Raw genomic sequence first — 11816 nt, 5'->3', positions numbered from 1 at the left:
CCTCCTATTAAATATAGACATCACATTATGTTCCAGGGTGAAGCTGAGAAACGTTCTCATCTCCGGCTTTGCCGATATTTTACGATATTATATTTTTTTTGCGAGGCATGTGATGTAAATACGGTCACATGACACTAAAATCTAGATATAAAAAAGGTTCTACTCTAGTTTGATCACGTTTCATGATTTATTATATTATTTATTTAACATAAAATGGAAAAAAAAACCTTTTATTTTAAGCTTTTATTAGATATTAATGTTAGATATTAATGGTAACTGCCATTTCTATCACCTACATCACCAAAAATGGTTTAATGTCAGTAATTGTAAACTTTCAAAAGTGGCATGTTCTGAACCTGATCATTTGGTAACTTAATATATATAACATACAATTATAGATTGTCCATACACTTTTTAAATGAATTTTTTAATTCAATTTAAAAAAAAAAAAAATCTTTCTCTCACTTCTATACTTTCTCTATTCTCTATTCTCCCCTGTGTGCTCCAGTTCAGCACACAGACTTTTCTACTACGAAGACATGCTGTTGTAAAAGATGCAGTATGTGGTTTAGCATTGCCTGGCTGAAATATGCCTTCCCTGAAAATGATGCTGTCTGGATGGGAGTATATGTTGCTCTAAAACCTGTAAATATCTTTCAGCATTGATGATGCCTTTCCAGATGTTCCAGCTGCCCATTCCATAGGCACTAATGCACCCATACCATCAGAGATGCAGGCTTTTGAATTGAGCGCTGATAAAAAGCCGGACGGTCCCTCTCCTCTTTAGTCCTCTTTAGTTTAGAGGACGCGACATCCATGGTGTCCAAAAAGAATTTCAAATTTTGAATCGTCTAACCACAGAACAGTTTTCCACTTTGCCTCAGTCCATTTTAAATGAGCTTTGGCCCAGAGAATACGGCGGTAACCAGCTTTAACCAGCATTTGTGGATGGCACGGTGAACTGTGTTCAGAGACAATGAGTTCTGGAGGTGTTTCTGAGCCCATGCAGTGATTTCCATTACAGAATCATGTCTGTTTCTAATGCAGTGCCGCCTGAGGGCCCGAAGATCACGGGCATGCAATATTGATTTTCACCCTTGTCCCTTGCACACAGAGATTTCTTCAGAGTCTCAGAAGCTTTTGATGATATTATGTACTGTAGATGATGAGATATTCATAGTCTTCGCAATTTTAGTTTGAGGAACATTATTCTGAAATTGTTACACAAATTGTAGATGCAGTTTTTCGCAGATTGGTGAACCTCTGCCCATCTTTACTTCTGAAAGATTCTGCCTCTTTAAGATACTCTTTTTATACCCAATCATGTTACTGACCTGTTGCCAATTAACCTCCAGCTGTTTCTTTTTAGTAACACTTACTTTTCCAGCCTTTTGTTACCCCGTCCCAACTTTTATGAGACATGTTGTGACCATCAAATTCAAAATTTAAACTTTTTTCCTTAAAATGGTACATTTCCTCAGTTGAAACATTTGCTATGTTTTCTATGCTCTATTGTGAATAACATATGGGTTCATGAGATTTGCAAATCATTGCATTCTGTTTTTATTTACATTTTACACAGCGTCCCAACTTTTTTTTTTGGAATTGGGGTTGTACGTCTTCCCTTACAGCAAAGCATTCTGGGAAGGTGTAGGCCACCTCAGACGCGAATGAAGCCAAATATGGCATTATTTGTTATGTTATTGGTCCACACTGTGACTGATTTAAACCAAACTGATGAAGGTTGAACATTACAAATGACAATAATGCTATTTCTACAATACATCAGTACTACAAGAGAATCACAATAACAATTAACAAACAATTAATAATGATTTTATTTTAGAGCCCTGTCGTCATAGCAGCTGCATCTCTCTTTCTCTCTCTGTGTACACACACACACCCACACACACACACACACACACACCTCTACCTTAATGAGTTGCCCTTATGATCTATTCGCCTGGCTGGCTAACGCTGCTAGGCAACAAACAACATTATGCAATTCGTTTAATGTTTAAAAGATGCACTATTAAAAATTCAAAGGAAGAAATGATTAATACTTTACTTAATAATTACTAAAATAAACCAACCTACAGTAACTTGAATCTTTAAATTCTTCAGTCATGTTAATAATCCTTCCTTACAGGAGCTGAGAGCCAAGCGTGCTGCTTTACTTGACAGACAGAATTAAGCAGGTGTACAGGTGATGTGTGCACAGTTCCCTCTGATCACCAGAGATTAGGGTAAACCTGGAGCTTCACTGAATCCGCTGGTGTTCCTCTTCATGACCTGATCCTGGATCAGCCACCCAAGACTTCCACTGTGTAACACAAACCCACAGCACTGACCCCAGGTCAGCGGGTAGAGTGGAGGAGTGGGGAATGGAGAAGACTGTCAGTGGGGGAAGAACTGGCGCAGCAGGTCTCTCTTATTCACTTTTCCCATCTGGTTCCTAGGCATCTCCTCCACCACAATCAGCCCAGTGGGGATGGTGTACGAGGCCATGTGCTCTCTGAAAGATAAAAAACAAACAAACTCTTGTCATACTGTTTATATGGAATTTTCTATTCACTAAATTGTATTATACCCCCCATCTAAAACTATTCTGAATCTCTATAACTATAAGAGAGCCACACAGTATAAAACATTATACTGCAATTGCATCACTACACATTATGTTTGCAATATGATACAATATATTACAGGCGAGTGCAAATGTTTGCACCCCCCATGGCTTTAAATAAATGAAATGTACCCTGTAAGAAGGAAGTAAGTAAAATTTATTTATATAGCACGTTTCACACAGCAAAGCTGACCAAAGTGCTGCACAGAGTAAGGAAAATAACATAGAAACAGAATTAGACCAAATAAAAACAGACAATAGAAAAAACTGCTTAAAAATTGGTTTAAACAATTAAAAATTTGATCAAAAAGCCTGGCAGAAGAGATAAGTTTTAAGCCGATTTTTAAAAGTGGTAATAGAAGGTGCAAGGCGGATGTCCAGTGGCAGTTGATTCCATAGACGGGGGGCAGCAACAGCTCTATCCCCCTTTGTTTTTAACCGGGAACGAGGGACAAGAAGAAACAATAGAAAAGAAAATCCAACACGTATGATATCTAACAAAGTTATAACAGGTGTGTGTGTGTGTGGGGAGGGGGGGGTCATTAATTATCTGCATCATTAATTATGTCAGGGGAAGGTCCTCACAACGATCAGGGTGTTAGTGTGTAACTATAATGACAAATGGACGAACAGACAAACAGAAGACATGACTGCTGGAGAACTGGAGCTTATCTGCCAAAAACTAATGTGGAATGAGAATTTATTCCCAGCACATCCCCATATCTTTACACCCAGCTTTTGCGTGCTGTATTTCAGATCGCTTCAAGACATGTACAATTCAATTAATTCCATAAACAATAAAATTAGCATGAAAAGAAAATAACAAAAAAATAAATAAAATAAATAAAACCCCGAGCCGAGCGCCGAGTTAATTAAATGTGTAGACTTTGTGAAGGCATGGTTGTTATGGTAAGTCCTGGAGCCTTTTTTATTTTTTAAACATCTCACACTTTTTGTTGTGTTCTGTTTCTTCGGCGCACGTCCCTTCCAGCACAGCGTCTGTCTGCGTTTCTTTTTTTGTCTCTTCTGTTCTCTACGCAAACAATCAATTTACCTTTCACACATGTTAGACTCAATGTCTGTTTTGTTGTTGTACTTCGTCTGTGTGTGTGTATTAAAGTGTGTATGTGTATTACGATGTGTGTGTGTGTGTGTGTATTATGGTGTGTGTTGGGGCTCATCATATCTTCTCTCTGTTGCAAATACCATATAAAGACTGACAAATATGAGAAATGACAGCTGGAGTTGGGGCACTGAGGAATGAGCATTCGGTGTGTATGTGTAAAGTAAGAAAACAGAAAATTGGATATATATTCAGGCCTTTCTATGTGTAGAGCACTCACATAGACTCCGCAGCTTTGTATGCATAAGACCATATGCACACGTTACAGTAATGAAGACATTTCAAGCAGCTGTTGGAGAGTAGAACTCTGATTCAAAGCAACAACAAAACATTCACAGTATGTTTTGTGTGGTGTGTGTGTGTGTGTGTGAGAGAGAGAGGATATAGGTGGAATGGAAATTTACCAGATGTATTGGGTGCTTTGCCAAAAAAAAGCAAAAAAAAAAAAAAAACAGACTACCAGTGATTTCCACAATTCAGCATTATCAGGAAATATTAAAGTACAAGCAAGTTATAAAAGATTCTTTTTTGTTCGGTATTGTTGTGGTTTATTGATTCACACTACAAAACCTCAGAAGCAATCACACTGTGGTGCTGATCAAATGGAATTTATGGTACAGCGGAAACCATCTTTATTTATTTATTTATTTACTTACTTACTTACTGAACCATTCGTTTAACCTTAAGAGTTGTGGTCAGGTGAAGCCTTATTTCCAGGGTGTCTGCAGGTGTCCTCAACTTAAACACAGTTTTACAACCTTCTCAATGTCTTACATTAATTACTGAATATATACACACAAAAAGTACACATATGCAAAAACGGTCCAATTCCTCAGCAAGAAAAAAAAAAGTCCTAATTGCAACATTTTGGAAATCACGGAAGCTTCGCAGCATCATATGTAAGTATTTGCTATTCTCCAGCACCTTTTGATTATATTTCCCCATATCGATTCACCTCAGTGTATGTCAGACCGACAGCAAGAGGCTCACCCTCACCTCAATTTAACTCGCATTTAAATGTGAATTTAATTAACATTTAAATGCAGTTTCAGCTAAATGAATACTTTTTTTTAAAAATACATTTGAATCTTTTCCAAAGCATTAAATAATGAAATTGCAAACTTTCAAAAAATTTTTTTAATTTCCCCCGTTATACCTTTTATAGCCAAAATAAATAAATAAATAAAATATACATAAAAAGGTAACGATACTAACACAAACACCCTTCAGAACCGAGAGAGCTGCAGTAATACACATTGCAGTAAAAGTACCTCACTAAGGTGTGTGTGTGTGTAATGCACTACCTCAGGCTATGCTGGCAGGAGCAAGGACAGGTCAACACTACAGTTTCTCAAGCGTATACACTCATGCCAACGAACAAGCGCACACACATGCACGTACAAGCAATAAAACATAGACATGGCACTAAGACCACAAAACCATATGGAGCATTCAGACTCACTAAAATATTCAAGGAAAAAAAATACATAAATAAAATGATGCATGGAGAGAGGGCGCGAGAGAGCGAGAGAGAGAGAGAGAGAGAGGGAACGAGAGAGAGAGCAAGTGAGAGAGCAAGAGAGAGAGATAGCAAGGGAGAGAGAGAGAGAGAGAGAGAGCAAGTGAGAGAGATAGTGAGAGAGTGAGAGAGAGAGTGAGAGAGACAGCGAGAGAGAGAGAGAGAGAGAGAGAGAGAGAGAGAGCGAGAGAGAGAGCATGAGAGAGAGCAACAGGGAGAGAGAGATAGCAAGAGAGAGCAAGTGAGAGAGTGAGTGAGAGAGAGAGTGAGAGGGACAGTGAGAGAGAGATACAGCGAGAGTGAGAGAGAGAGAGAGAGAGAGATACAGCGAGAGTGAGAGAGAGAGAGACAGAGACAGAGAGAGATCATTTGGAAATGTTTCCTAAGAGTTTTGTTTCAGGGGCACAGTAAAGGTGAGTAAAATCATAAAAGATAAGGAATTAAACAGAAGGAACCCATCCTGTGTTGCCAGGCCTTACTATGTGATGAAATGTGCACTATACATGGTGGAAAAAAAACAGTAGCTCGTGCCCTATGCAGTGTTTGTGAGCAGAGAGCCATTTTGGCAGCATCCCTTCATTCATCGCTGCCCCGACTCTATCGGCACACGGCTGCCCCGACTCTATCGGCACACGGCTGCCCCGACGTATACGAGTAGCTGTGGATGTGTGTGAGTGGGAAGAAAAAAAAAAAAAGAAAAAAGTGTACTCGCTCAAAAAGCTGTGTTCTTGAACATCCACATCGATTTGGCAGCGGCCCGGAGGGACCGTCAGCCTGCTGCGTGATTCAACACGCTCCATGCTCTGACGCAAGCCTGCGCACCTCAGCACACACACTCACTCCACGGCACACTCCGTACGCTGTTTTAACTCCGTGCTGCATACGTCGAAATAAACACATTTCATCATCGACGTGTTTCATCAGCTGACAGATTGAGATTGAGTATTTGGAGCATGAGAAAGAAAGTTAACAAATGCATACAGTGTTTGGAGAACTTCCCAGAGAGAAGATGGGTTTAGGAAGAATGTGGATTTGTGCTATAATACTGACGAGCAGGGTTTCTCAGATGAGCAGTGAAACAATGTTTTCCAGACACGGTGTTCAAGGACACAACAGTCAGAACACACCATCGGACACTGCAGGCAACTTTGGGGTTGATCTGGACAACCAACTATCCTTCTCTCCTTATGCAGGATTCTCCTTTACAACATCAGGAAGGTCCGGCCATTTCTATCCCCGGGGCCACTCGGGTGCTTGTTCAGACCCTTGTCATCTCAAGACTCAATTACTGCAACTGGTCCCTGGCAGATCTGCCCCTGTATGCCAAGCTGCCCCGTGCAACTGATCCAGAATGCAGCAGGTTCTCCCACACCACGTCACTACTGCGTTCCCTCCTCAGATTTCCCATAGCTACCACATCAGATTTAAAACACTAACGCTTGCCCACAAAGCCAAAAAACAGACCAGCGTTCACCTACCTTTAAACCACTCAAAAAATCACTACACAGATCTGTGACAAAGTGACAGATTATCCCATTTTTTCAATAGAACACTACACTAGCTACAGTGGCAAACCACAGGCATCTGCGAGCTCGAGTACACGGAAGAGAGCAGTTAGCTCTTTCCTCAGAGTGTGTTTAATCTGCTTTGTCAAACAGCATTAGCAGCAACTCAAAAAGATGAAGTGGTTAGCTTCACGTGACTGGGAGAAAGTATGTGCTAGCCTTTACCTTTCACCGATCGGTGGCCGACATGTGATCGAGGACGGGTATCTACCAGGGGCGAAACCTGACCGGGGAATGTGAAGATTTTTTCCTTTAGCCCTGAATAAATCTCCACTTGTAGCGGTTTGTCACTCCGTAACCGAACGTCCGTAAAAGAAGACGGCGGTGTTGTAATTTTGTACAGGAAAATACATGGAAATAGTTGTATCCTATTGGCCGACGGGTCTCAATGCTGCCAAACGCTAGCTCACACAATCAGTTAGTTACTAGAGGGGGAAAATGGATATTTGCCTATTTTTATTTATTTATTTACCACTAAAGGGGTTGAAACTGAAGCACTAACATCCTCTGATGCTGAGCAGTGAGTCTATATGAGTTACATGAACATGATATGAGCGGAGCATAAGGACAGATAACGTACTTTACATGGTTCTGTAGCAGCTAAACCCATACACTGATAGCTTAGTTGTGCCTCCTCTTGACTAGCGACACCAAACTAGCCTATAGTCTCGAACAGTGATAACGCCCCAGGTAATTTATGATTCCAAAAATCCAACTTTTTGTGCAATTTTAGCATTTTTTAAGCAATTAGCCGTCACATGCAGAAAAAAAAAAAAAAGCATGAATGTCAGTTTATAAGTACATTTAAAAAAGATTTTTGATGGAGACGAATCTGGGCTCAGCCCCGATGGTTTACAGTCCAGCTAACGCCCATGGTAGCTAAACGTACTGAGAATTGACAAATGACTAAAATTACGGGAAATAAATAAAGTGGACTTCATTCATGGAATGATGCACAAATTCCCCAGTTTCAACCAATCCATAGTCACAAAACTAGCAGGAGAATGAATATTAAACTCCGTTACAGAAAGTGATGACGCTCGGACCCCTCAGTGCAGTAATTCTGTGCTTTCTGTAGCACCATTTATGCTGTAACTCCTATAGAACATGGCAGCACGTTAATTCCTAGCTATGACCTTAAATACTTCTACAAAGCATTTGCTACATTCCCAAGGCGATGTAAATAAATCTCTGTGTTAACAGAGACAGTCTGAATACAAGTGAGAAAGAAAAACGCTGCTCCTCATTTGTAATGCTATGGAAAGTAAGGTTTTGCATCTTGCTTAAACATTCTATGTCTCCAGACCTTATTGCTTGCTTTTTCTTCTCCACTCACTCATTTTTTCTACTACCGTAATGTTACTGAAATTTGAAAACTGTAGCTAGAGTATTAGCAGCGATACTCCCCTGGATAAGCTAGGCTAGTTAACTTGCCTAGGAACTGCTGGAAATATCTTTCATTATTTATTTAGACAATAAGATAAGTCGTAATCATACAATTGGATACATGCATAAAATATAGACAGTAGGTAATATAACGATGCCGATCCAAGGAGAATACGAAAGGGAGATGCTAGTTTTACAACTGAGAAGATATCTGTATTTTAATTGAACTCAAGAAATGGCATCCAATAGCACACCCCATCATATTTCTAAAGATACCAGAACAACGGTGATGCGCAATACTACCAGGGATCGGATCGGGATCATTTTTCCACTTTTCTATAAAAGGTATCTCATACAGCACGTGGGGTGTTGTATGGGGTGGGCTTAGTAGAGGGAAGGTGATGTTTCATTAAGGAGATACCTGGCCCAGGCCTTCAGCTCAGGAAGACTGATAGTCTTCCCATTCTTCATCTGCACAACCGCTACAACCTTCTGCCCCCAGGTGGAGTCCCACGCCCCGATTACAGCCACATCTGACAAATAGAAAGAAAAAGCGTATATGTTCTAACATGCACTTATGAATTCAGTCATTGGCTGCTCTAAAAGATACAGGTTACTTCTTATAGTACAACCAATGTGAGAGTTTCACTGCCTTGAGCCCACTATTTTCTTTTTACCAAACCAACTGCATGTTACGCCTTTCCTTCCATGTACCTGTGATGTCAGGGTGGGCCAGCAGGTGGCGCTCCACCTCTAGAGCGCTGATCTTGTAGCCGCCGCTCTTTATGATGTCTACAGAAGTTCGTCCCATGATCCAGTAGACTCCATCTTTGTAGACCGCGGTGTCCCCTAAAGAAAAAACAAAAGAAAACAAAAGGCCAACTTTAGTTGCCACATATTATGATTAACAACGTTCACTACACACTCCCCATGCACTTTATTAGGAACATCTGTATACCTGCACGTTCATGCATTTATCTAATCAGCCAGTCATCAACATGATGCAAAAAAATCTTGCCGATACGGGTCAAGAGCTTTAGTTCGCATCAAACATCAGAATGGGGAAAAAAGTGTGATCTGTGTGACTTTAATCGTGGCATGCATATTGGTACCAGAAGGGCTGGTATGAGTATTTCAGAAACTGATGATCTCCTGGGATTTTCACACACAACAGACACAAATAAAAACATTGCTTTGGACCTCAGTTCCACATGGACATTCTCGCTGTGGTTGCTGGGACTACGGTTGCTGCGATGGCCTTAGGACTGCAATTACCACATACAGTTTTGCACTCAGGTCTCCTTTAGTGAACAGTGGATTAGTTCAACAAAACAGATTTCATATAAAAACCATAATGAACTTTCTTTTACTTTCACACTATCTGTTACCCAGATGAGTCTGGTTCCTGTTGTGGATAAAAAATGTCATAAAATAAACATAAGGGAGACCTAGCATCCAGCAAAGGGGAGAAGAAGAAAAGACGGGCACCAAGACACACAGAAGTAGTGTGAGGCGGATATTGACTGATATTGAATATTGAATTGGAATTACACTTTAAAGATCTTTAAGAGCAGTAGTGGTCAAAAAAGGCAAAAAGAGGTATACGAGCTGAGCTGAGGAGTGCTACCACACACACACACACACACACACTCTCTCTCTCATACACTACACATGAATAACTTTATAAGAATAATGAAAAAGGAGTAATAAGATATTATATCTTATAGTAATAGAGAAACTCTCTATAAAAAAACAGAATAGTAGGATATGCAGGACAGTAGAACTGTAATGATATTAAGAAGTCGGAAGTACAGCAAACCACTTTTCAAGTAGTATAAATATATATATAAAATAAGAAATATAGAGCAAATATGAAAATAAATTATAAACTAGAAATACAGGAAAATGTAAACTTACTCATGACTCAAATGGTGAAGGTTCTTGTCTCACAAAGAAGGCCTTAATTTTAAGAAAGAACCATGAGGAGCCATTTATAAGGGTGGCTGAGTCAAGCTGGCCCCCCCCCCCCCCCCGCGAGATAACAATAAGACCAAGGTCACTCTAGATTGTTTAGTCTTGTCCACTTTCTATTTTACGGGTAATTCAAATTCTCTGGTTTCGATTCTCTGGGTAACTGAAATTCTCTGGTTTTGATTCTCTGGGTAACTGAAAATCTCTGGTTTTTGTTCTCTGGGTAACTGAAACTCTCTGGTTTTGACTTTCTGGGTTATTAGAAATCCCTGGGTTCTGATTTTATGTGTAAATTGAAACCCCTGGTTTTGATTCTATGTGTAAGTGGAATAGCCCTTTTCTGGAACATAAGAGTAAGGTAGATGAGCTCTTTTTTAACCCTATTGGTAGTGAGATCGTAGTCTTCTTGAAACATATGGGTTATTTACTGTGTAAGTACAGTATAAATACTGGAGCTTAAGCTCAGGGTATTGGGATCACTTCTGAGAATTCTCATCGGTGTGGATCTCGTGTGGTGGAATGGAACAATAAAGCTGGACCCTTGCTTCTTCTCACTCACGGCTGGTGTATTTTTTTCCTATCTCCAACTGGGCTGAGAGGTAGATGTGGGTATTGGCTTCTATGTTGAATTTTAAGTGTTTTTGGGTAATAGGCTAAATTTGAGCCAACATTCCTCTCAAGGTTTCTTTCCTCATATCATCTTAGGGGGTTTTTCCTCGCCACCATCACCACCGGCTTGCGCAATAGGGATAAATTCACACTCTTAAAATCTGTGTCCTGTGTTTGTATATTTCTGTAAAGCTGTTTTGAGACAATGTACATTGTTAAAAGCACTATAGAAATAAAAATGAATTGAATTGAAGGATATAGTAACTCATACAAACGGTCTTTACAACCGCGGTGAGCAGAAAAGCATTTCAGCATGCACAAAATATCAAATCCTGAGGTGGATAGGAATAGAAGCAGAAGACCAGATCAGATTCCACTCAGCCAAGAACAGAAAGCTGAGGCCTTCACACCATTCTGTGTAAAATCTAGAGACTGGTAGGGCATGACCCCCAGGAGATCAGCATTTTCTGAAATATTTCCCATTTCTGTTGTTTGATGTGAACGTTACCTGAAGCGCTTGACCTGTATCTACACGATTTTATGCATCGTGCTGCTGTCGTATGATTGGCTGATTGGATAACTGCATGAATGTTCAGGTGTTCGAAATAAAGTGGACAGTGAGTGTACATCCACAATATGCAGATATTATGCTCCAAGATTTGTAGTAAGAGTGGCCACTCTAATCCACTCTACAGATGTCTTTAAGATTACTACTTACTGTACCCAGATGAGACAAATAAAATCTTGGCTGAATTCTATAACAGTCTATGCATTAATATATTCATATCAGATTATACGATCCACTAATAATCCTCTAGCAATCTTCAACCAGAGGTCCATTAGCATGCTTCCTTCAAGTTGAACCACAGACACTAAAGTAGTTGTAGCGGCGCTGTGACTTTCATATATCCTATAATCCAATTCTAAAACCAGCATCCTTCCGCTGGTGGCGTTTAGACGAGTGTTGTACTGTAGCAGTGCTCACACTCTGAGATATTAATAAAAAATCCTGACACT

The 11816-nt window shown here is 40.0% G+C and overlaps 1 protein-coding gene across 1 annotated transcript in view; it reads right to left on the bottom strand.

The window, feature by feature from the left end:
* Positions 1–1548: 1548 nt before the first annotated feature.
* The window catches only part of acsf3 (acyl-CoA synthetase family member 3), a 74190-nt gene continuing 63922 nt past the window's right edge, over positions 1549–11816 (bottom strand). The window contains exons 7-9 of the mRNA XM_053616855.1: positions 8934–9068; positions 8641–8752; positions 1549–2515 (exon numbers count right to left, since the gene is read on the bottom strand). Coding sequence (XP_053472830.1) covers positions 2398–2515; positions 8641–8752; positions 8934–9068 — 365 coding nt within the window. The 3' untranslated portion in view covers positions 1549–2397. The remainder of the gene's footprint in view (positions 2516–8640; positions 8753–8933; positions 9069–11816) is intronic.

This window comes from Ictalurus furcatus, chromosome 27, assembly GCF_023375685.1.
Source record: "Ictalurus furcatus strain D&B chromosome 27, Billie_1.0, whole genome shotgun sequence".
Classification (NCBI taxonomy): domain Eukaryota; kingdom Metazoa; phylum Chordata; class Actinopteri; order Siluriformes; family Ictaluridae; genus Ictalurus; species Ictalurus furcatus.
Note: the sequence above shows the minus strand (reverse complement) of the source record. Positions and strands in the feature narration are given on the sequence as shown.